The 25730-nt window shown below is 43.7% G+C and overlaps 3 protein-coding genes and 1 long non-coding RNA gene across 5 annotated transcripts; 2 read left to right on the top strand and 2 right to left on the bottom strand.

Moving 5' to 3' along the window:
* The first annotated feature begins 1477 nt into the window (after positions 1 to 1477).
* Positions 1478 to 2676, top strand: LOC120671383. Its single transcript, XR_005673624.1, has 3 exons — positions 1478 to 1803; positions 1889 to 2071; positions 2179 to 2676. It is a non-coding gene; the product is annotated as an uncharacterized LOC120671383 (long non-coding RNA).
* A 7249-nt stretch (positions 2677 to 9925) lies between these two features.
* On the top strand, positions 9926 to 11098 carry LOC120668666 (heavy metal-associated isoprenylated plant protein 29-like). The gene is made up of 3 exons (XM_039948406.1): positions 9926 to 10146; positions 10270 to 10345; positions 10458 to 11098. The coding sequence occupies exons 1-3, from the start codon at positions 10141 to 10143 to the stop codon at positions 10922 to 10924; spliced, it is 549 nt and encodes a 182-aa protein (XP_039804340.1). The 5' UTR covers positions 9926 to 10140; the 3' UTR covers positions 10925 to 11098.
* An 853-nt stretch (positions 11099 to 11951) lies between these two features.
* LOC120670683 (arogenate dehydrogenase 2, chloroplastic-like) lies at positions 11952 to 14949 on the bottom strand. Of its 2 annotated transcripts, XM_039950836.1 has the most exons (6): positions 14282 to 14949; positions 13665 to 13832; positions 13450 to 13532; positions 13269 to 13338; positions 13113 to 13187; positions 11952 to 12970 (listed from the first exon to the last, which is right to left on the bottom strand). In XM_039950836.1, the coding sequence occupies exons 1-6, from the start codon at positions 14876 to 14878 to the stop codon at positions 12707 to 12709; spliced, it is 1257 nt and encodes a 418-aa protein (XP_039806770.1). In that variant the 5' UTR covers positions 14879 to 14949; the 3' UTR covers positions 11952 to 12706. The 2 variants fall into 2 exon arrangements, with proteins under 2 accessions (XP_039806770.1, XP_039806771.1); XM_039950837.1 differs by lacking the exon at positions 13665 to 13832 and having other exon boundaries at positions 14282 to 14928.
* A 1403-nt stretch (positions 14950 to 16352) lies between these two features.
* On the bottom strand, positions 16353 to 24801 carry LOC120670684 (polyadenylate-binding protein-interacting protein 8-like). The gene is made up of 10 exons (XM_039950838.1): positions 24218 to 24801; positions 23625 to 23738; positions 23499 to 23543; positions 20851 to 20923; positions 20652 to 20764; positions 20512 to 20571; positions 19538 to 19585; positions 19376 to 19444; positions 16826 to 16887; positions 16353 to 16738 (listed from the first exon to the last, which is right to left on the bottom strand). The coding sequence occupies exons 1-10, from the start codon at positions 24668 to 24670 to the stop codon at positions 16681 to 16683; spliced, it is 1095 nt and encodes a 364-aa protein (XP_039806772.1). The 5' UTR covers positions 24671 to 24801; the 3' UTR covers positions 16353 to 16680.
* Positions 24802 to 25730: the final 929 nt, after the last annotated feature.

Raw genomic sequence — 25730 nt, forward strand, 5'->3', positions numbered from 1 at the left:
GCGAAGCTTTTCTGGGCATCGAGCCCCATTTTGAGCTCTTTCGCTTCCTTTTCCATCTCAAGCCCCAGCCAGACTCCTACAAATTATATGTAGTAGGTGGTGCAGACCTTCAGCTTAGGCAAGGGAGGGAAAAAGTGTATATCCTTTATAAGCTTAGTAACAAAGTAATCAACTGGAAACCCAAGTGGCTGTACATAGAAAACCAATGGGAAACCCTACCAGTGATTACCCCAGGTCCTATAGTTCAGAGGCCTGAATGGAATAAGAAGCCAGTTGACGACAGTCATATCCTCGAGATACTCGTCAGGATTGCCATCCTAAGGCAAAAACATATATCTAGAGATGTTGTTGTATTCAATTGGATGAAGAGAAGGATCCAACCGCTACAGGCCCGAGAGACGTTCGGGTTTGAGTATCAAGGAATAAGTGACTCATCGAGATACTCAGAGAAAGATATCTCGAATATAGAAGTCTTCAGTCGAGTGCAACAACTGCTTAAAAATGTAAAGCATGTGTCTCTTGTTCTGATGCTTTTTCTGCAGCGAACCCTCCAAGGAAGGTATGAGTTAAAGTAGTCGATTTATGCTTATCAAGTACTTTTGTCTTTAGCAAAATTCCAATATAATTTGCTTTTGTGCATGAGGATATGGAGCTGTATAAGAGCAATCCTTCGTTGCCAGGCACTAATCGTCCTTCCCAACTTTTCCCCAGCGCTCTTATACTGCCAGCCCGATCCAAGAAGAATCTTGTCTTATGGAAAATTTGCATAGATAGTTCTAATATCTAATTTTGGTTGTGCAGATGATGAGGCGGCCAGAGACAATAGTGATGGCGAACATAGCCCCAGCCCTAGCAATAGTACCCGGGCGGATCATCCGAAGGGTACTCGAACGGTGGCGCGAAAGCGTCATGGCTTTGCTCAAACTACTAGTAACAGGTATTTGTTAAGCTTGTCGCAATCAAGTACTTTGTTGAAGTGTTTCGACTTGCTTTCCCTTAACCAGTAATTTTTTCCCAAGTCCGGCGGCTAAGATGCCACGGACAACAGCATCTGGGGATGATGCTGTGGTGGGAAAGAATGTCCCTTCCACCACAGTGGACTCATCAAAGGGGACTGGGACTACTCTGCCACAGAAATCTACACCGGCAAGTAGTTCCAGTGTCAGTGACGCCGGGAACACTGGGAGCAGTGCTCTGATCAGCAAGCCGCCCCCCAAGTTTGGCGTAAGAAAGCTTGCCGTAAAAAGGGCATCTGCGTAAGTTTTTATACTTGTTTGCAAAGTTTGATCTTTTGTATTAAGTATATTTTGACTCTGATATGTATTTTCAGAGATACGCTTCTGGAGGCAAGGGAGATGATTGATGCCGCTTTAGCCCCCGAGCCTATAGCGCAGAGGCCCCCGAGTATTCCTGATATGGATGCTCACGAGGCAGAGGAGATGGCGAACTCCATGTTACGGAATTCACCACTCCCAGATGCTGAGAGGAGCGATGAGAAGCTCCCTGAGGAGGAAGATGATAAGCTTCCAGAGGAGGAAGGAGGCGAGAAACTTCCGGAGGAGATCCCCACAGGTAAGATTGTAATGCCTCTTCTCCAATTTTATTTTTCTCTTGTTTTACTGGTTTTTTCCATCCCAAACTTTTCCTTTAGATTCCCAAAATACAGGGAATACTATGGGAAGAATTGAAGAGATGCCACATACAGAGGCGGCTATTGTGGTAGAAGCGAGTACTTCCCTCATTTCACCGGGAAGCACTCTACCACAGGAAGAGAAACTAAAGCTTTCTCGCAAGTTGTTGACAGTAAGTAGTCGAATAATTCGAGTACTTGCGTATTTCTTAGATCGAATAGTAGATACTGATCTTTTTGTTTTTACTCTTTTGGCAGGAGGTGTTAGAGCAGGGGAGCAGCCAGCCCCGGGACGACTCAGAGCTGATCGCTCTGAGAGAGCAAGTGAAGAAGCTCTCGTCTGAGAAAGCTGCTCTCTAGGAAAAAAAATAAAAAACTCTCCAAAGCCAAGAGAGCTTAGTCTCTGCTTTTGTATTGCATTCGACTAGTTTGATTCGTCTGGTATTTATAAGTCTTTCTTTTAATCGAGTACACAGCATTCTCAAAATCATTAAAGATTGAGGAAAGCTTGAAACTGGATCTAAAGATTCTTATGTACTGAAATGCAGATGAGATCGAGCAGCTCAAGAAGATCAAGGCGGATTCTGACCAGGAGATGGCAACAGCTCTCCAACAGCTCAAGGACTTGTCAGAATCCCGGGACTTGATGCAGCGGGAGCTTGTGGAGCTAAGGGAGCTGAAAGATGCTGCTCAAGATATGGCGGACATTGTGGAGATCCCAGAGGGGAACAAAGATGAGCCCCTGAATGCTTCGGAAAGTCATGGATATTTGAGAGATATGTCTCCACAACCACCCGATAGTACGTAGGACACGTACTCGGGTTGGTGAAGTCCTATTGGCCACGTACTCCACTTGATTCGCTTGGGGAGGGTGCAAAGGCTGATTACAACGATGATCAATTTGGTCAGTACCTAGAAGAAACCTCCACCATAGGGGATAGGATAGTGGAGACTTTAAACAAGTCCTGATCTCCTTGTGTCTTTGTAAGATGACTGGCTGCTGGAGCCTCAAGTACTCGTATGTACAAATATTTAAATTTGTGTTTTATTGAGTACTTGTTTATTTTGAAAGGGTTGTAAGATCATCTGATCTGTCGAGTAGTAACACTTATGAAGTATCATAGATAGATCTTCATAAGTTCTGGTGGCATCGCACCTACTCGATCTTGATGAAAGATACATGGTGTTGTATCCATGGATATTTGCCTTAAGAGGCGGAGTATACTCGAGTTGGGTCGAGTAGTTTAGTTCTATTCAGAACTTTAGTGATGAACGGTTAGGATTGAATCCAATAGGATTAACCAAGTGGGAAAAGCACTTTTTTGAAAGGGGAGTTAGGCTGTAGCCTATTATGGATTTCCTTTGGAATGGAATGTTTGGTTTAGAGCTATGCTCTTATGAGTTTGGTTATCCAAGCAAACAGGAGACTCTCGTCAACTACTCAGGGTACCAAGAGAAAACAGAACACCCTATGAACTTGGTGGCACAAGCAAGCGGAAAAGACTCCCTTCAAATACTCGAGGCAGCAAGTCCTCAGTGTAACACCCTCGGTGGTCCAAGCAAGCGGGAGACTCGCATCGAGTACATGGAGAACCAGGAGCTTAGGTAGTATCTTGGTTACATAGGTAAACAGGAGACTCTCGACAACTACTCGGGGTACCAAGAGAAAACGGAACACCCTATGAACTTGATGTCTTGAGCAAGCGGAAAATTCCCGTCACTTCTCGAGGCAACAAGCCCTTAGTGTAACACCCTCGGTGGTCCAAGCAAGCGGGAGACTCGTGTCGACCACTTGGAGTACCATGCACTTAATTTTTGTTATGCTCCTTGAATTTGGGGTAATTTTCAAAGTTGACCGGTTAGGATAGACGTCGTAAGGTCACCCAAGTGGAAAAAACTTTGAAAATATCCCGAAACCTACTCGATGTAGCGAGTAAGTTGTCTTCCTTTGAAGATTGGAATAATCTTTAGAGTTGACAGGTTAGGACTAACCCCGTCAGGTTGCCCAAGTTGGAAGAACTCTAGAGATATCCATGGCCTACTCGAGCCGACGAGTAGGGTGCCCTTCCCAAGAACTGGAGTAATTTCTAAGATAGACCTGCTATGATGAACCCCGTCGGGTTAACCAAGATGGAACTATTTTAGAAATATCCAAAACCTACTCGAGCCCGCGAGTAGGGTGTCCTACACAAGGACTGGAGTAATTTCCAAGATAGACCTGTTAGGGTGAACCCCGTCGGGTTACCCAAGATGGAACCATTTGAGAAATATCCAAAACCTACTCGAGCCAGCGAGTAGGGTGTCCTATATAAGGACTAGAGTAATTTCCAAGATAGACCTGTTAGGATGAATCCCATCGGGTTAACCAAGATGGAACTATTTTAGAAATATGCAAAACCTACTCGAGCCAGTGAGTAGGGTGTCCTATATAAGGACTGGAGTAATTTCCAAGATAGACCTGTTAGGATGAACCCCGTCGGGTTAACCAAGAAGGAACCATTTTAGAAATATCCAAAACCTACTCGAGCCAGCGAGTAGGGTGTCCTACACAAGGACTGGAGTAATTTCCAAGATGGACCTGTTAGGATGAATCCCGTCGAGTTACCCAAGATGGAACCTTTTTAGAAATATCCAAAACCTACTCGAACCAGCGAGTAGGGTGTCCTATATAAGGACTTGAGTAATTTCCAAGATAGACCTGTTAGGATGAACCCCGTCGAGTTACCCAAGATGGAACCATTTTAGAAATACTCCTAAGGTAAACCATAGCTTTGATGGACTACTCGATTGCTCTGTGTCGAACAAGGCTCGTGGAGTAGTGTAAGGGGCAAGGTATTAGTCACATAAGAGAGAGCAAAGTAGTCGATTTGCAAGGAAATCAACTTTATTAATAATTGTTGTAATTACAAGAATTGTAAAATGACAGACTCTGACTCTTGAGACCTACCCCATGCTTATAGGCAATGGTTTACAAAACTGAATAAAAAATATTCAGGGGTAACTCTAGTCACCATTGTAGTCGACTAGATTTTGGGTACGGTTTCCTTCACCAAAGGTGCTCCAAGAGCTTCACGGAGTGAGTTGCACTCAAAGATCGTGTGAGAGCTCTTTGGGTGCATGAAACACTTGTGTAAGAGCGTTTTGTTAATCTTTTTACCTCCAAGAGATGTTTCTCCATGATGTTGGGTGCGGGGCTAACCCTGAGGGAGGGTACTTGCCGGCTTGCGTTTCTTGAAGGACGCAGAGGCGTGTGCTGGGATGCGATAGTTGGAAAAAGGGTTGTAAGCCTCTATTTCCTCACGCTCCTTTTTCCTTGAGATGATCACATTGCGTGCATCACGCCTAATGTTAATCACATTGTGGAGATCGCTGTTTGAGTAGTCATAGTTGTCACCCTGTTGGTCTTGAAGACGGTTGACAACACGTTGGTGCCTGAATGCCCTCTTCTGATTGAGCAGGCGACGATGCTCGTAGAAGCCATCCACCACAGGCCCTTCCTCGACTTGGACAGTTACTGTGATGGCTGGAGGAGCTGTAGGCGGGTCTTGCTTGATGGAAGCCTTGACTTCTGTGACTGCAAGAGGAGTAGTTTCCATGTTGTCGGAGAGGTAATCGTCATAGTCATCAGAATTGCAGTCGTCAAGGTTGAGACACTCCATCGAATTATCCTCTGATTTGTGGAGTTCAGATATGCGAACCATGAGGATTTCACGGTAGAGGTCCTTGACCTCTTGGTCTTGTTTACTCCCTGACGGATCTATTGGGGGTACCTTCCTGGAAGGGGAGATCTGCTGGCTGTGGGCCAGGAGCCTTGAGAAGTTGAGGGCGTATCTCCTCCAGGTGCACTGTCCATCCTTGTGGTGTTGCGTATATGACCAAGTTGTGCAAGGAGTCCTGATCGGACTTGGAATTCTTAGTCGAGTTGGATTCGACTTCCCTGCTGTACTGGATTAAGTCATCTAGTTCATCCTCCGGGTTGTAAGAGCACTCGAAGTCGGAGTCGGTTAGGCCACCGATTTTGGAATATGTGTGTTTCGGGTGAGCGAGAAGAGGGATGCCCATCTCTACACGGACGACGTTCTCATTCATCCAATGTAACCATGATTGTGTAGGAGTTAATCCTTCTGTCTCCTTAATCCATGATTTTTCGAAAATCGACTCGCTAGATTTTTCAGGAGCTTTGGATTTTCTCTTTTTAAGCTTGACTAATTCCCAGAGGGCATCTGCCATCTGGGGTGGATGGGCCATGGCATCCATAAACAAGTCGACATTGTCTGACCAGTCCTCGAGGTCATCAAATGGTTCGAGATTGTCAAGGCCTTCCATGAACTGATCAAAATCTTGATCGAACAAGGGATCAGAAATATTGGTTGGTTCAGGAGTCCACTTGTGAGCAGTTTTCGGTGAAGGGTTCTGGAGTTTCCCGGAAGGAGACGGTCCCATCCGAACAAGCCGGGGGTTTGCCTCTTTGGGTTTCCCGCAGATCTCTCCTCCCAAGTTCTGCTTCTTGTTTTGTAGAGTACTTTCGGCCACGTTCATGGAGTCGATGAGCTTAGAATCTACTCAATCGATCCCTGAAAATATGTCGCCCGACCGTTCTTGTGGTGGGTTTAATGTTTCTGAGTTCTGCTGGATTTTTTATGAGCCTAAAGCGGATTCTGCGAGCTTGATGCATCCCTCAATCGATCGTGAGACCCGATCTACTCCATCGAGTAGTTCTGAATTGACGATCTTAGGGCGTTTAATTGATTTGAGATAAGCCACGTATTTTTCGAGCGTTTCGAAAAAGTGAAGATTTTCGGGATTAGAATTTGTGTCGGATTTGGCTAACTCATGGGTTTGAGTTGGAATCGACATGTTTTCCGTGCTATCCGAGTCGAGCTCGAGCAGAGCTCGTTTTCCGTCGAGTTCTACAGCCTTGCAGATTTCGGCGGATTGGTTGGTGGTTTTCGATTCAGATAGTTTGGGCATGATGAGGTGGCTAGAGAAGCCGCCCGATCCATCAGCCGTGTAGGCCCAGGAACTGAAGACGAAGGTTGTGTCTTCAGGCACGTTGTTGACGTCGCTTGATCTGGCTATCGAATTCGCTGATGAACTTGCCGAATGCCCTACCTGGCGTGCCAGTAGTCGGTGTTTACCGCCAAGCCTGCTCAGGGATACCTTTAGCAGTAGGGTTGTAGGTAAGGATCGACTGCTCTGGAACTCGATGGTGCAAGGAACACAAAGATTTAGACAAGTTCGGGCCGCGAGTTGCGTAATACGCTACGTCCTGTGTGGTTGTTTGTATTGCCTTAGGTGTTGATGTGTTTCGAGGGGGTCCCTGCCCACCCTTATATATCCAGGGGGATAGGGTTACTTTAAGAGTCCTAGCCGAGTACAGTGGGAATCCTACTACAACACAATCGGGCAGTTTCATTGTTCTACGGCTAGTTCTACACCTATTCGGGTAGTTACAAGAGAGGTAAGATACATCCATGAGCTATCGCTTACTCTAGAACATTCTATGCCTATAAGCAGTCCCGCTGCCCTGGGTCTGACAGACACCACATTCATTGCTTCATTGCACGCCATAGCCTCCAAGACAGCAAGATCCCTCATTAAAAAACTCAAACAGGCTCCATGGAGAGGGCTCTCGATTCATGATATATCGAGGGCCATGTTTGTTACTTCTATGAAGGCAAAATAGGCATTTAGATCCCCCAACTTTGCCCCGAGAATCAAGTTCGTCCCTCAATCGAAAATTGTCCAATCTAGTTCCTTAGCTTCCATGTTTTTTATTTAAACTCATTATTATCCTGATGTGGCTAGCATGAGAGTAATGTGAAATGCTCTTTTACCATTGGTTTCTTCCCACCCTATAATTTACTTGGACCTGTGATTCTACGGTCAATGGAGTAACTTGGGACACCGGTTTTAGAACTTGAATTCTAGAATTCAAATTAGACAATCTAATTTTAAATTCTAGCACTTCGAGTAGTATAGCATGGATTAGTGTTTCTAAGCAATTGTAGGGTTGAAGAAGCCAAGGTAAAAAGGACTTTTTTGTATTAGTTTCACTCCAATGTGGGGAGCTACGCCAGCACATGGATGAGTTTGACATGAAAACAAAAGTTGAATGACTAGATTGGCCAATCACATAGATTAGGGACCAACTTGACCCTTGGGGCGAAATTGAAGGACAAGAATGCCTGTTTTGCGTTCTATGAACCAAAGGGGAACTAGCTTCACAAAGAGAAGAAAGTAACAAAAGGAGGAGGAAAAAGGTTCTAACAATGGGCGGTGCTCTGGTGATGTTGGGTTCGGGGTTCGAAGGTTATCTATATGCTGACAGGTTTAGAGGGAGCTCTATGTAGGCGGTCGGGCGGTGGTGGAAGCGGGAGGCGGGTGGTGAGGCAAGGCGGCGATGTCGCCGGCTAGGGCGGCGGAGGATATCCAGTAGGTGATGTTGGGGTGAAGGTGTTTGTCAGAGACGAAGAAGATATGAAAAGGGAGGACGAGAGGGAAGGGAGGAGTGGGGTGGGATGAGAGCAGGGGCATCAGAGGTGACACCAGCGAGGGAAAGGTTGGCGGTTGGGGCGGAGGTGGGAGGAGAGGTGGATGGCTTGGAGGAGGGTAATTGAAATGGAAATGGGAGGGGGTGGCGGTCCTCGTTGGCGTCGGAGACAACGTCCGACGTTGGCGTGGCGGGCGTAGGAGGGTGGGGGGGCTGGCGTGCCAAGCACGAGTGAGAAGACCGAGCAAATGGGGGAGGATGAACTTTTCTTTTTACCAAAGGCAAGCAGATAAGGTGTGGGGAGAGCCCCCTCCACCTACATGGGTCCAAAAAGAAGTCAGTAGAATCATCTTAAATGGAAATATACAGCGGGATCAGACGTACGTCATATCAGCCATTCAGCCTAAAATGCAAATAAACCATAAACATATATATGAAGGGCACAAAATATAGGCTATCTATCAACTAACATTCAACAATATCATTGTCATTGTAGGTGCGTTCCACAACATCAGTAGGTTTGATATGCTGACTCCTTTTTATATATATACGTTGAGATAGAAAATAAAAGAAGCTTGCTGCTATGCCCTTCCTCACCTGCCTGAATGGAATGAATATCTCCTTCGTCTAGTCGAGAAGGGAAAAAGCCCGGCGGGGAACTGGACCGTGACTCTTCTAAACCACACTAAGTTAATAGATCGAACGAACTGTTGTGTTGCGAGCGAAAACCAAGAGTTGGGGCTTTTCTAGAGAGGGAAGAAGAGAAGTTGTGTGCTCCCTACAAAAGAAAGACCGGTATATGTTTATGTTGAGAAGAAATGCATTGTTTGATTTCCGAAGCAAGTAAAGGTGCGCAGCGAAAGGCATTTTCTAATCTATTGTATTCTTTTTCGAGAATGCCGCGTCTTTAATGCATTGTTTGATTTCCAAAGCAAGTAAAGGTGCGCAGCGAAAGGCATTTTCTAATCTATTGTATTCTTTTTCGAGAATGCCGCGTCTTTGATTACAGCAACAATAACATCACCAATACGAGCATATCGCTGATTACCAGCGGCTCAATCTTTTTTTTAGAAAAGATTGAGCCGAATTTAAATAGATCTTGATACGATCATGAGACTTGACAAATCGACTCACATTTTTCAATCGAAAAGATGGGTTCCTTTTTCGTCTCGACAAAGAAAGAATCATCTTGAAAACGCTCCTAACCCCTTCGTAGGGCCGTGTAGTTTCGATTGGAATTGAACTTTTGTGTTAATTGAGGAATATGTCTATTTTTTCTGTGTCTAGGACGTCTGGTTCAAAATTCTATTGCTTCATCCGATCCAGGCAAATTGCCAAAGCAGAGCCTGTCCACTTGCTAGTCAGGAAAAAGAACCGCTCCGTTCCGTGGGCTCTTTCTGCTTTGACTTGTTCCTTTTATTGCTTCATGGCACATATTTCGCAGTAACAGCTAGCGACCAGATATTTTCTATTTGTTGCCTACTTGCTCAATTTGCAGAGATATCTATCTTAAACAACACTATCCCTGTTGCGTTGATTCAACTTAGTTCTATAGTTTACTTCACTGGTCGTTGTTCATGACCGAAGCATGCCAGTAATGACACGCAACTTCCATGTCATACAGGGATGAGCACACGGCCAGGGATGTCATGGAAATTCAGGACACCATATGCAATGTAGATCGACCATTCGTTGCGCCATCGCTTTTTCGGGCTCAGCGGGGTACAGCAACGCGGATATTGGCCGGCAATTTCCAAGCACTATTACTAGTATTGTTTATGCGCACGTCATCAATGCACACATCATCACTAAGCATCTTTACTTGACTTCAGTGACTTGACACGGTTTCTTCCTGTATTGGCTTCTCTCCTACTACTGCATTGATCTCCAGTTCTGACTCTTGTGCATATATACACCAGTGCACTGTCCTAGTGAACTCCCCCCAAAAGTGAATCAACTTTTCCATCGGGAAGAACGCAGCTTCGATTTGCATCTATCTTCTATCCAAAGAGCAGCCATGACGGTAAGTTTGGTTGTGGGCTGCTGTCTCTTGCTCTATCCCTGCCCAGCTAATTTGTTGCCGATTTGATGCAGAACTTCCTGAGAAGTTCTCATATTTGTTCTCATATGCTTCTGAAACTTGCAGATCGTGGAGATGCATGTGAACATCGACTGCGACGGCTGCGAGGGCAAGGTGAGGAGAGCCCTGGAAAGGCTTGAAGGTAATATACCACCAAATTTTCCAACCAAATCCACGGATCGACGACTACTACGATTCCTCAGCCTTGACAAGCGCACACATGATGATGCTCTCTTCTTTCCCTCCTCGATCAGGAGTGCACAGCGTGAGCATAGACAGGATGCACGGCAAGGTGACGGTGACGGGGTCGGTGAGCCAGAAGAAGGTGCTCCGGGCGGCGCGGCGCACGGGCAGGCTCGCCGTGCTCTGGCCGTCCGCCTACAACAACCCGGCGTACCACCAGGCCTACGCGCAGCCGCCGGCGGCCTACTACCAGTACCAGCACCACGCCAAGCCGCCCGCGCAGGCGCAGCACCACTACTACTACAGCAGCGTGCCGCGCGGCAGCAAGAACGTTAACGGCGGCGTCGCGGCGGTGGCCGGCAGTAAGCCGGCGGTGGCGCAGTACCCCCAGGCCAAGGCCAGCTCGTACAACTACCACGTGCACGGCTACTACGACTCCGAGCTCTACGGGAACTACCATGAGCAGCCGGACGTCGTGCCGGCCGCCGTGAGGAACTACTTCAGCGATGAGAACCCGAGCGCTTGCTCGATCATGTGATCGCGTGATCGCTAGGGTGTCTGAATCTGATTGATCGCCGGCCTCTGATGTAGTGCTGTGTCTGGGTGTGTGCTTCTTCTTGTATGTTTATTACAGAGTCTTTGCAATACTGTAAATTTGTTTGGAATGTATAGTAATGTAAATTTCAAAGGTCATGCGGCATTTTTTTTTTTTGGAAGCTTCATGCGGCATGTTTGACTTGCTCCCTGCAAGGGCAGCTAAGTGGGTGTGGGTTCAATGTCTCACATCAGTCCGTCACCACACCAGCTCTACTTTCTTTTCGTTATTATATACTTGGGCTGGGCTGATCGGTTTGCTCGGTGCCTGGTTTGGGTTACAGCCCAATAGCAGTAGCAGGCCTCTACACATTCGTTGGATTTGGAATTTTGGACACACTGTTTTTTTTTCGGATTGTTTGATACACAATCTATACCTCAGTAGCACCTCATGTTATGAGTTTGACTCCTCATAAGAGCAGATTTTCTAAGATTTAACGGCATTGCTTTCAATGGTAGACGACGTTCCCGTCAACAACGAAACCGCCTACGATGTCTTCATCAATCTCGAGAATTTGTCGATTTAGTCTTCAACAAAGATCTAATATGAGTAGGATTTACGTTCGTATGTTCACGAACGTTCGTAGCATACGAACATTCGTAGGACTGAACGTACGTGCATTATGAGTATCGGAGTTGTACTATGTAATTAAAAGAAATATACCCCCATAATTTTTTTGCAAACCCGCAATAACACATAAGGCACATCCAACTCCCCTAAAAATACATATGGCACATCCAACGTTCCTAACTCAGATGGCTATAAAGGGCCCCAAATCAACAAATAACGATCTGTCCTACGTGGTAGGTGGACGAATGAAGAAAAAAGCCACTAGCTATAGTAAACACATTTCAAACACGCACGGAGCGCTCAACATCCCTAATACATGTGGGACTATATTAGTTTTGAAGAACATGTTATACTATACCATTGGAGAAGCTATTATGATATTATCTATTATAAATATAGATAATCTTATATTATACATTTTATTGTTGTGGAATGGATCTTCCTAGTTCTAACACTTGTAAGAAAAAATAGAACAATAGATTGAAGGGAGTATAAGATATGGGGCAAAGTATAAATCAGATTATCATATCACCATCCCCACCCCACAACTTGGTCGCCACTACCTCCACCTCTGTTCGTCCTGCTCCTCTCTTCCTTTCTCAAACACCCTCCCTCTCATCTTGTTTTGGCTAAAGCAAATGGCCCTTACAAGCAGGGTGCGAGAACATGATGATCCGATCATGGTGCACACACCTCCACAAATATGAATGTCGTTTTGGCGTGTTAAGATTCAAAAATATTGTTGTTGTTATGGCACAATAACATAAAGAGAAACTTTTAAAAAACATGATTTAATAATATACACACACATACTTAGCCCTATAAATTGGACATGATAATAACTACTTTACACACGACATCAAGATTCCATAAATTAGAGTAGAACAACATCTGATTATTATAAACGAAAATAATATTTTACTATTTTCTGTATACAATATATATTTTGGTCTTTAAGATGACATATGCAATTCTCTCTATTTAATTACATTTATCCTACAAAGGATGCGAAAGATCAGGATTTACGAACAACTAAATAAGCAAAGCAATGATTTTACTCCACCTATCAATACTATCAGCTACAATAATTTCACACGTGCATCTTCCACAACAGTAAATGTACAACAAAACAACAATAGCTAGACATACTGATTATCATTGCCCTATACTGCAAGCGGTATGTTGTAAAATTCTAGTAGGAGATGCTACAGAAGTAATAGAAGATACATGTTTATTCTCTTCTGTTATTATACGCGATAAGGGGGGCGCTGCGAAAGAATTTGACCTGCTATTTTCCAATTTTCCTGAAGAGATTGTTGTCATGGGGACCCTCTCCACGATTTGCTTTTGTAGTAAATCATGCAGCCGACCATACAACATCTGTCTCACACTCTCAAATGCCCGCTCCAAATTATCAAGCTGCGTGAATAATTATAAATATTTGTTGTGATGTTCGAGTATTTAGACACACAAACTATTACCAAATGTCATGCACATGTTCTACAATAATTTGGTAAGGATAAGAATGATGCATCATATGGAGACGGGAGAGTGTACTTGCCTGCTCTGTGGCATTGATATTATACATAAAAAGCCCGTAGTATAGATCAAAACTATCGCTTACAGTGTTACGAGTCTGCAAGGTTTATAGATGACAACATCATAAATAAGCTATCAGCAATCAAGAATGGAGACAAGCATGATATTCACTACTTACAAGTTGCAACAAGCTCTCATAACCCTTTGTGTTAATTGGAGTTGTCTTTAGGTTCAGTTGTGACAAAACCCTGTAGGAAAAAATATTAGTCAATTAGCAATTTAGTATAATATTATGTGCGTGATAAATTTGGAGGAATAATTTTGCAGTAATTATTTTAGATATGTAATGTCACGCCAACCTTCCAATTGTGTGCGTGATAAATTGACTTCCGGCAGCATAGCGATCATGCTCCGCGCATGACATCTCCACCATCCTACATCCCTATAGGCATTATTTAGAAGCAAAGGAAACAAAAACTTCACATGTTCAGTGGCTAATCAATTACTACTAATGACTAAAAATGTTGCTATTACTTAGCAAAGAGAGAAGGTGCTGATGGTCCCATAGAATCACCTCCTGCTCAAATATGCTCAAGAATTGTCCGCATTTGACTGCCTGATCCCCATCTTGAGTCACCCTAACCTTGTCGTAGACGAATGGGAGCTTGCCCCAGCCATTTTTACCACTCTCTGGCCCGAACATCGGGTGCGTGCAGACAATCCCAAACCCCAGTGGAAGAATCTGACAAATTGGCATTATGTCAATAAAACAGTAGTAATCATCGATCGACGGCAGTGGACCAGCCATCATCATAAGTACACTTGGAAGTTCCAACATCACACCAACGTAGTAGTCTCTTTTTGATAGACCAGGCCAACATCGTAGTCACTAAAGAGGAATCCATCGATAAGCTAGTACAAATTCTCAGCTGTAGTGTTCTCCACCACTTAAGGCTTGCCACCTACTACCTCAGCCAGTTCACAACAGTTTAATTTCGATCTGAGTTCTGCATTGGTTGGGTAGGTGTTGAAATTTGGAAAGTGTAACTAATAATGCTGTAATTAGTTCATTGTTTGTTCAGGTATTGAAATTTGGAAGGTCTAATTGTTTGTTTGTGCAACTAATAATGCTGTACTACAAATTAGAGCGCTTAATTAATCCAGCTCTGCAACCGTTGATCATTATTATACCTCGAGGAGGAGGTTGCGAGGGAACTGCTTGACGGAGAGCACGTCGGCGACGATGGTGTCGGGGCGGAGCTTGTGGAAGGGGATGGCGCGGACGACGGCCTCCGTGGACAGGATGGAGCTGCAGATGAGCAGCACGTCCGGCTGCTCCTCGCAGAGCGCGTCGACGCTCGTGAAGAAGCGGATCCCGCGGCCGGCGCAGTAGTCGGAGTAGTCGGATCTGGAGGCCGCCAGCACGGCGTGGCCCTGCCGCTGGATGCCCCCCGCGATGAACTGCCCGAAGTTGCCGAATCCGACGATCCCCACCCGCAGCGGCGCCGGGGACGGCGGGGACGGCGACGGCGAAGGGGCGGGCGGGTCGCCGCCGTGGCACGGGACGGCCTGCTGCGGTTGCTGGCGCTGCTCGTGCTCGGCCGGAGAGGCGAGTGGATTCGCGGCGGAGAAGGCGGCGGCCGGCCTGACCGGGCGGAGCGCCGCGAAGGCGCAGAAGTCGGGGGTGTAGCGGCGCAGCAAGCAGGTGGCGCCGGACGCCCCGGCCCCGGCGGGGGCGGGGACGGGGAAGCAAGCGAGGCCGGTGAAATGGCGGAGCGAGGAGGCCATCGGATCGGCGACCGGTCGGCCGGTGCGAGTGTGTGGACGTGTGGTTGGTTTGGTTGGTAGCGCCGCGTGACGTAACGTGGCAGCACCGCCGATTTCTAGGGGGTTTTTTACTTCTTTATCATTATAACAAATGTCACTCACTCCATTATCACTCTTAAAATAATGTCTACATATTTAGCATTTTTGTTTCTTGGCTCTTATATTTTTACCACATTTATCTATGTGGCAAGCCACGCGGCGTAACTCAACCTGCAAATGGTTTGGGCCAGAGTGATTTTAGTGGATTGGATTTGCTCTGAGCTTGTTTTGGTTGGTTTTAAATGGGCTCATCATATTAATTGGTTTAGTTTGAGTTGGATGCTGAAATAAATAGTTTGGCCTGATTTGGATTGGGCCTAAATGATTTGGTTCTAAATGGATCGAGACTATGAATTGGAAACGGTTAGACATCCACGGTAAACCCTATCCTGCGACCTGCCCCGGACGGCCAGACCCTATCCTGCGAGTCTGCGACTCCAACCACCCTCGGCCGCCACGACGCCAGGCGGTCGCGGGTGCCTCGCCGGCGCCACGCCTCCACCGGCCACCGTCGCCGTCGGCAAGCCTCGCCGACCCGCTGCCGCCACGCCTCGCCGGCCTGCCGCAGCAACGCCTCCATTGGCCGCCGCCGCCACGCCTCCCAGCACCCGCTGACCGCCACCATGCTCGTGGAAGCGGAGCCGCCGTCGCCATGCATCGCCGGTTCCCGCCACCTCCGTCACGCCTCGCGGTCGCCGGTTCTCGCCGCTGCCACGCCTCCGCCGGTGAGTACTGCCCTCCCTCTAGTTGTTCATGGCCTTCTTGTTGGCCTCGAGCCGGCTGCCTGCAAGCAATCGAACAGAAACCCCCGAAACAAGAGTACAATCAATTAAAAAATTGGAAAAGGTGTCCAGACAAAAGAGTACAATCAATTAAAAAAGGAAACAAAGAAAATTAAGACTAGTACATAAATCTTTCTAGCCATGAAGAAATGCTGGGAGATAACTGGTATTTGTTTGATGTATAAGGGCAAACTCTTTTTCAAAAGTTCTCTGCAACTCAGCACAGCGGGTTGTAGGCTTCTTGCTGTCCAAATACATGTCAAGTAAAATGTCTCTAATGGTCGCCCAGGTTTCTACTCCTACACACCAAATCACCCGTAGAGATGCATGGGGTAGCTGGTCTGATCATATTCATCCTGATTCCAAACTACTACTCCCTCCAAATCAACATAACCACCAGCTAAATGATCCAATGTTAACTGTTTTGATTGTTGGATGGTCAAAGATTTCTAATTTGGAGTTGGACGGCCAAAACCAAACTTTGTACTTCGATGGTCAATTTTTTTTCCAACTCACTCAATGGACCAGTATATCTTTGTACCCAATTCAAACCACCGACTGGTTCAACCTGGGTCAAACCCACAACGTTGAGTGCACGGTCAACAACAGCCGCAGAGAATAAGATTGATCAGATAAACGCGAATAACAGAAGCCATAGACATTATTTGTTCGAATGCCTGTTCAAGGCTGCTGTTGCATCCATCCATAATCAACAAAGATCAAAGAAAGAACAAGGAGGTCAAAATAGCGCTCCCAGCAACCATACAGATGGGTCTCTGATCCGAGAAACATCAGCGAGGGGCTTTCAACTAGACAACTAGGTTTTAATCAACGACAACTCTCTTCAACGACAATTGCTGATCCGCGACGCGACAGTCTCTAAGGCTGCGCGACTATAGGCTTGCTGCTGCCCCTGGACGCCGGCTTCACACAAAGCCGGATTCAGTACGACGTCACACGGGGCAAACGAGGGCGGACTGGTGTCTTTGACGGGCTCACCCTGAAAAACCAATAGAACAGTAAGCACAGGATGGAAAACATGCCACCCTTAGCATAAGATGGAACTTGGAACAAAGTATGTTCTTGCCTGACAGGAAGCGTGCCAAGAACCATGCCACTGCAGTTCAGAGCTAGAATAGCACTATCTGCCTGCACAAATGGAATTTATAAATTGGTTAAGCTCCAAAAAGACAAAAAGGACGAACATATCATCAGGTCAAATAACATCATCTCTATTCACAGATTCACAGATATATAAGGTTTCAAACTTCCATTGTTGAAGAAAAAGTTATGTAAATGTTGAAGAGAAGGAAAGATAAAATCTTGCGATCTTTTTTAAATAATTTGGCATCATTGTTTTTGCATCAAAAAGAAACATTTCTTACAAAATGAAAATGAAAATTCAGCGATGTCCAGCCCATGCAAGTGAGAAAAATCACTGCAAATTCTGCTGGTAACTTGACTCCCTTTGCAAATGCCACTCAGATGTCTACTCCGTCCCAGAAAGAATGCAATTCTAGTTTTGTTCTAAGTCAAACTTTTTTAAGTTTGTTTGACAAAAAATTATAGGGAAGGGTCAATATTTTTAACATTTAATATGTATACTATGAAAATATATGTCATGATGAATCTAATGATGCTTATTTGGTATCATAAATGTTAATATACTTCTCGATAAATTTGGTCAAGCTCAAGAAAGTTTGACTTAGGACAAAACTAGAATTGCATTTTTTCTGGGATGGAGGGCATAACATTTATCTTACAAATTTAATTCATTTGATAGAGAATAAGTGTTATCTAAGATGACAACTCCCCCTCCTACGAACCAGATAGGCACTAAGGGACCATTGCTCAACATTGCAACCCAGCCCTGCCTGACCCCTGATTAGGATCTGTTCTAAGTCAAACTTTTTTAAGTTTGACAAAAAATTATAGGGAAAGGTCAACATTTCTAACATTTAATATGTATACTATGAAAATATATGTCATGATGAATCTAATGATGATTATTTGGTATCATAAATGTTAATATACTTCTCGATAAATTTGGTCAAATTCAAGAAAGTTTGACTTAGGACAAAACTAGAATTGCATTTTTTTCTGGGATGGAGGGCATAACATTTATCTTACAAATTTACTTCATTTGATAGCGAATAAGTGTTATCTAAGATGACAACTCCCCCTTCTATGAACCAGATAGGCACTTAGGGACCATTGCTCAACATTGCAACCCAGCCCTGCCTGATCCCTCATTAGGATCTAGACAAGACAGAGCCGCCTGACTAGTGTTGTGCCCTCGGGGAACACTACGAAATAAAGGTTGTTTTCGGATGCGTGCAGACAAAGGTTTTTAATTTTGAGAAACTATACTTTTGTTGCCATATTTCTACAAAACACTTCCATAAATTATAATTTGATTAGGTCTAAACATATAGGTCAGCATCATATTTTGGAGCTCTGACCATGCCCATGTTCAATGTATTAGTACTACTGCATTAAAGCATTGCAGTGTTACAAGATCTGGTAGCACATCAGTGACACGGATGACTAGCTGGTTAAGTAGGACCGCCAGTCCCTACTCCCAACTACATGTTTCGTTAAAACTTTCAGGATAAGAAACATCATAAGTTCATAACTAAATATACAGCCTACAAGCACATATTTCAATTCCCTGCATGCAAAGTATAGCTCCATTTTAGCTGAAGGTATTATAAACACTAAGAAAGTGCCAAACTTGTTAGCGTACTACTTGCAAGTTAATTGCTTCGCGACATGGTGAACAAATTTGGATTAAGCACATCTTCAATTAAAGCCCACAATTTCATTATCCTACAGGCACTTTCATATTAGTATGTGTGTAAATCATATCACAAAGATGTGTAATGGGTATGCTCAAAAGCTTGTGAGACTAGGCTTAGAATGCAATAATGGTTAGGGCCATCTGGCATATATAATAAATTATGCTTGTAATGATATTAGTGTTGTGAAAGAGGATGCAGAATATCTAGCAAGTTAGCAGAAGACTGACAGCTGGCAGAATAAAAGCAGTAGGAAAATGGTGACATACAGATTAAGCTAGGAGCAGAAAGAAGCATATGAGTCTACAATATTAGTGTTGTGAATCAGTGATAATTATACAGCAATCAACTTTATCTGTTAAGAAACAGAAACAACTTATAGCACGACATCAGTTTCTACATGGTGAGAAGAGCTTTCTACAATAGCAGAAATCCTTGAAACTTTTCATCCACGTCAGAAAAAAAATTTGAACGCGTGTTAACAGCCCCTTGTTTACTCAAATAACTTAAATGCATAGTGGTCAATGATGTCAATTGCAACACAAATAAATGATCCAAACATGAATTAGGCAAGACTGAAGCAATAGCATCTGTTATAAATCAAAGAGTGAATCCACCAATTGAGAGAAAATCAGATGTGGAAGGAATGAAAGGCTTAGTTTAAAGAGAAATTTGTTGCAAAACAAACCCATTAGATGGGTTGACAAACAAAATATTATCACCTTTACTTTTCTAACCGAAATTTTGTTCAAATAATAAAGTGTGGCATAATTTCATATATAGAAAATGATTTATTCTTGATGACATAGTAACATACTAAAGTCTCCTGTTTTACTTACTTGGACAAACTCAACGAAGGCAATGCATGTGGAATGCACATAATCACCAAGTAGCCTCAGCCGAGAAACCTAAGTAAAAAAGGCAGGTAATCATTACCCAAATTATTATGCTTAGCCATGTAAATGAAACACATGCCTACAACTAAAACATAGGTAACGTACTTCACCACATGTTCCCTCAAAGAATTGTTTCACTTCATCTTCTCCAACCTATATAGTAATAAAGAAATAAGCCATAGAACAATCATTATATTTAGCAGAACAGCAAAAAATTATAAGCCTTAAAAAGAAGAAGTAGAACTTAGTTTGAAATTCTTTTCCAATTTCACCATTTATCTTTACTGTACTATTCTAGAATTCTAGATCTTTACTCAAATTTCAAATGCTTGGACAAATAAAATAATACATATATCCTGAGCTAATGGCACAATATAATCACAACATTGATATACATAATGGACCTAAATATCACAACATGTCAACATCTCAAGTACCACCTTCGACGAAAAGCTCAATCATTGGGTTTTAAAACAATAACGGTGTTAAACTCAACAAGAAATGAGCCAAATATCAGCTCAGAACTAATTCCTAGAACCCACTTTTGAATTTGACTGATTTTCAAATTTATGGCAAACTACTGTGTTTTCTCATGGGACTGCTTCAAAATCAGAAAGAATTAGCAAGCACCCACAAGATTCCAACTCCAGCTACACAAAAATTTGACCTTAACAGAAAAATCTACAAGCGACAGTTACGCGACATTCTTCAAAGTGTATAAAAAACAAAAGTGAACATAATGCAGCTTCAGTAACTGGTCAAGTGTTATCTTGAACATCAAGCTACCAAAGCTTCTAAAACTTCTGGATTAAGGATTGCCATTTTAGAAGAAAGATGAGATCATAAATTGAATTCAGTCGAGAACTAATCATCAATTAGTATTTGTTACTACAGACAAAATATTGGTCAATTGTAACAAATACACTCCATTCACTGGTGATTAGAAAACTCTCTAACACATATTCACAAGAATGGCCAACATTGAATATCAGCTATTAGAAAATTTTCATGTGCAGTGCACAATCCAGGATACCATTACAATAAAATTTGAACACAAATGATTATACCATCTGGCATACCTTCTTGTCAATGTTAGTACAATATACAGTCCTGGATACCATTTCTTTCTCATCCTCAGTCTGCAGGAAAAGGAGATTTAGGCATGTATTGTTGCAGATTTAACATCAATAGGTAATATAATCTACATCTGTCTACTTACTCGAGGAAGAAATTTGGGGTTCACAGGTAAAATCGCTGTCTTTGATGGCAAAACTTTGACAGGATAAAAACCAAGCATGGTTCCACCAAGTGTTAGTGCTGTTCTTGCACCGACTGCAGAAAAGATCAGCTTCATTCATAATTGTTTCTTACACAAACATAGGACTATCAAATAACAATTGGTGTGTCGAAGCTATTACCATCATCTGCAAACTCGATGAATGCAAAACGCAGCACTGAGTTAGGATCACCACAGATACGGCAATCTACCACCTACAAGTGAAGAATATGTGTCAACTCAACCATAGAGAGATAAACATGAACTGAAGTGGGTAAAATTCCAAAAATCACTCTAACGTCGTCCACAATGTAGCGTATATTAAAGGATTGGATTGGATTGGGGGGGGGGGGGGCAATGATACGACCATGTATGAAATACCTGGATTAAATCATATGTATTTTAAGTTTAAACTCTACAATAACAACAACAACATAGCCTTTTGTCCCAAGCAAGTTGGGGTAGGCTAGAGCACGTTTAAACTCTGCACAGGGATATTACTCATGTTTCGTGAAAGACACTACTAATCTTCAACAACTATATACAATGAGTACAAGAGCTAAAGAAAATCAGTACATGCGTAAATTTGCAAATATGAACTGAACCAGTTATAACCAAAACTGTCAGCGCAGGCAACAATTCTCTATGGCATCTGGTCCAGTATCTAACAGAATATGTGGTAACTTACTAGCTAGCAGCATCACATGGACCACTTGTTAGGCATTCCTTTTAATTGAATAATGGTTTAATGTATCATTCAAAATCCTCAAAACTTGTTAGCATCACTAACTAAGTAGGATGTGGCCCAATACGTATTCTTGGAAAGCCTTCTGCTTACAAATACTCCCTCCTTCCACGTTTACAAGGCATGGTGGAACATGGCACGGTCTTCTAAACAACACTTTGACCATTTATTTATCATATATTATATCACTTATGATTATAAACTTATAATCATTGTAAACTATATTTGATTACGAATCCAATCATATAAAATTTACATTATAAAAATAAAAAATTAATAGTCAAATTATTGGTCAAAGATGGGAAGGTTTGAATCTTGATATACATGTGAGCCTTATAAACATGGAAGGAGGGAGTATCAGTTATTGCACATGAAACAGTATGGCTAGAACTTCTTCAGCCATGTAACACCTTTAGTCTTTGACAGATAGATCTTCTTTAGGACAACCCAGTCTATAAAAGGCAAGTTTGACTACTTCCACAGTTCAGTAAAAACCATGAAAACTACATCTAAAGCATTTTCTATGAAAACATTTCAGTAGTACACACACATCATGTCAGTTCAGATTTATCTGCTCATTTTAGTAGTCACAGGCTCACAGAATACAAAGTTGTAATTACATCTTGCACAAAGCAAACATAGCAAACTTGTGTTCTGATTTTCCAAGAAAGAAAACACAAATGGAAAGTTCAAATGACTTAGCTTGAGCACTAGAACTCATCAAAAGAAAAACTACCTCTATTAAAAACTTAGGGACGAACTAGAACTGTTTGATGTCTATAAGTTTGACAGGGGAAGAACCCATGTGCCCATGTTTCATGCTAACGTCCATATTGAAATGGCATATGAAGATGGTCAATTTCAGGCTTATCAATCTGATCACCAACCATTTCAATATTCCATCTTTCCTTAATAACTCAAGTGTCTAACTAATCTTAGGAGGAATTAGTGTACCAAGTTGATCCTTTCTAGGATTAGTGGCCACCAAGGAGTACTTCAAGAACCCGAACCGCCTTTCTCCTCTCAAACAACCATGCATGATACAGTGAAGGAATGAAACCTTAGAAGTTTCATGGAAAAAATGAGACAAGATTTGTCAATGTCTCCTTCACTGAAGTAGGATATTGCACTACAGGAGGATTGGCCCACACTGCAGCTTCAGTAGATAGAGAGGCTGCCCTGCTGGACCAGATGTAGTAGCATGCACTTGCTACGGGAACATGCGCCTCAGGAGTCAGGACTATGCTCTACAAGAGCACTCGAAAGAGAACTCACAATCATCTTTCCAGGGGCTGATAACGAAGCGGAGTGGCAAATGGTTATCCAAAAGAAGACTTTTCATTTCTACTTTCTCAGATGAATTATACAAATATCTTCTGGACAAAAGTATACTAGTTAAGCTCTGCAATTCCATTAATAGCAGTTTAAGCATAATTGAGTCAAAAGGTTAGCCCAAATAGGTCTTGATTTGCAAAAGCTATAATACGTTGGCCAGGTCAAATTATAAAAGAAAATAAGAAATCAAGGCAAACCTAATAAATATGGATGAGTGTAAATGGAAGCTAACTGGTTTACTTGTTTCAAAGTGTTGAACTGATTTGATAGTTCAGAGTGGCCCCACTTAAAATTCAATTTGGATACAAATTTTTTGGTTATAATGCAAATTCATTCTTTGTTCAGCTATCCCAACAAGTAGATATCTTAAAAGAGTTCAAATGTTTTTAGGTCATAATGAAAATTCATTCTTTGTTCAGCTATCCTAAAAATTAGAGATCTTAAAGAGTTCAATTTTTGTAACACATGATAGCGCAATATTATAAGCAAAAATGTCAGTATGCTGACAAGGTAGAGAACATCAAACGAAATATATGTCAAAATACAACTTTAAAAAATGGATAACATAGATAACAATTGCAACCCCTGCAATCTCTAAACCAGGAGAGAAAAAATATTTGATTGACTATTTTTTTGTTTTTTGGATATATATGAAACGAAAAATCATATGATCTTGAGTGGATTTAAAATTAAGAAATCTGATAACACACCTGTCCACAGGTCGAAAAAACTTCAGCCAGTTTCTGTTCAGTTACCTGCAAGTCGAACGGAGGACAATATATCAAAATAAAGCAATGAACGAAAATTTACCAAACAGAACTGTATAACATTCTCACATGCTGATCAATGTCAGAGACATAGACTGTTCGCCGCACACTGTCCTCCCTATCAGCTCGACGAGGCCGGCCTCCCGTCATCCTTCTCCTCCCTTGGATGAAGCCATTCCTTCTCTGTAACCACAAGATCAAATGCAGCTGATTATTCTCATGACACTATCTTCGTTGTACTACCCAATTCATATAGCACTGGCAAATAATATGTTGGGAAAATATATAACAACAGAAGAAGCACATAAAGAGAAGGAAACGATCACGTGAATCCAATTTACAGAAGAAAAAAACATTTGCAGAGCAGGGATAAGAGAATAATCAATCGACAGGAATCTATTGAAAATCTCCTGTATAATAGGGAAATATCAAAATCAACCATCCTATCAGGTCGATTAAATTTTATATGTCAACCAGTCTAGACCTAAAACCCTCCCACGAAAAGATCAGCTCTCGAGTCGATCGCACGGGAGCTGCCAAAAATCCAAAACCATCAACATCAGGAAACCTCCAAACCGACCGATCGAGAAGAAACAGCCCACTGCAAACCCCTACCCGGAGAGAAACCCGCACTGAATCGGACTCGGCAATTCGGTGATTACCCGTCGATTCGGCTGGCCGTTGGTGGATCCGTCGCTGCTGGAGTCCCTCCCCCCGCCACCGCCCATACCAACGCCGCCGACGGCGCCCACGAGCTGCAGCACGTGCAGCGGCTGCTGCTGCGGCGGCGGAGGGAGCTGGTGGTGGCGCGCGTAGTAGTCGATCGCCGGCGACACGAACACGGGCGCGTCGGCCGAGAGGCGGCGGGCGCCGCCGTCCCCGTCCCCGCGGCGGCGCGAGAGCGGCACGAACTCCTCCGCCGAGGGGTTCAGCTTCGAGAGCAGCTCCTCCAGCTTCCTCATGTCGCTCTCGTACTCCCTCACCTCCTCCTTCCCCACCTCCGCATCACCGCCCTTGGCCGCGGCGTCGGCCGCGGCCGCGGCCGCCGCCTCCCTCTCCGCCGCCGGCACGGCATCCGCGCCGCGGATCGGGCCCTCCGCCGCCACGGCAACCATCTCCGCCGCCCCGCCGAGCCGCGCCGAATCGGAGCCTATCGCCGCCGCTGGCCGGAAGAAATTCGAGGAAACTGAATCGAGGATGTTCTTTTATTATTATTGGAACAGTGGAGGGGGCGAAACGGAAAAACGCGAGGAGCCGAGGCGAGATCGCTTTCTGGGAGGTTGGCTATAAATAGGAGCCCGAGGCAAAGCCTCCACCCTTTTCTCTCTCTCTCTCGCAGCTACTGTTCAAAATGATTTCCTTTTCCTTGGATAAAGATTTCGATTTCTTTTCGCGAAAGAAATGTTTCACGATTTGGATGGAAGGGGCGTGGGGAGTGTGGCACGGCGGCGTTGGGATGGGCGGCACGTTGGCACGGGCGTGCGGAGGCGGGCGGTGTGGATCTTCTACGGCTGCTGTGTGAGCTCTGGATTTTCCTAGCACTTTTGACTGGATTATACGGTGGAAAGGGGAAGCAGAGTATATTTTTTTAGTGACACGTGGCCATTTGGGAGGATTAAGAGCTGACAAGTAGAGAGGTGCGTTTGACCGTGGCATGTGATGAGAGATCTTGTTGAGTTTCTATTGCCTGTGTTCGGCTGGTCGGAAGAGACTGGGCTGGAGACCGCTGCGGCGACCGTTGGCACCCACGATTCACTGTAGCTACAGTGAAAAAACCAGCCAGCAGTGGACCAGCCGAACAGGGTGATTGTCCTATGAAGTTTAGAATGTTGTCAATACAGTGTCAAATGGTAATCATTCCGGTAATTGCTTGATGACATGTGAAATTGAAATTTGATGTGATAAAACCTTGTCCAAGACTGATCATTGCGTGACTAGACTAGATGTCTAGATGTTATGTTAAACCACAACTTGATTATAGGGGTATTGTACTCTAACTATGCTACACTACAACTAGACTGGTTGTCTGAATGCACGGCAAAAAATGTGGGGAAGAAAATGGGGACCACAAAATGTGAGAAGGTAATGAAATTTTGGTGCAAGGTTGTTGTAGTATTATCCTATATATTGATCACATGAAGTTACTGTGACACAAATTGAGTGGTACATAATTTT

Source organism: Panicum virgatum, chromosome 4N, assembly GCF_016808335.1.
Source record: "Panicum virgatum strain AP13 chromosome 4N, P.virgatum_v5, whole genome shotgun sequence".
In the NCBI taxonomy this organism is placed as follows: domain Eukaryota; kingdom Viridiplantae; phylum Streptophyta; class Magnoliopsida; order Poales; family Poaceae; genus Panicum; species Panicum virgatum.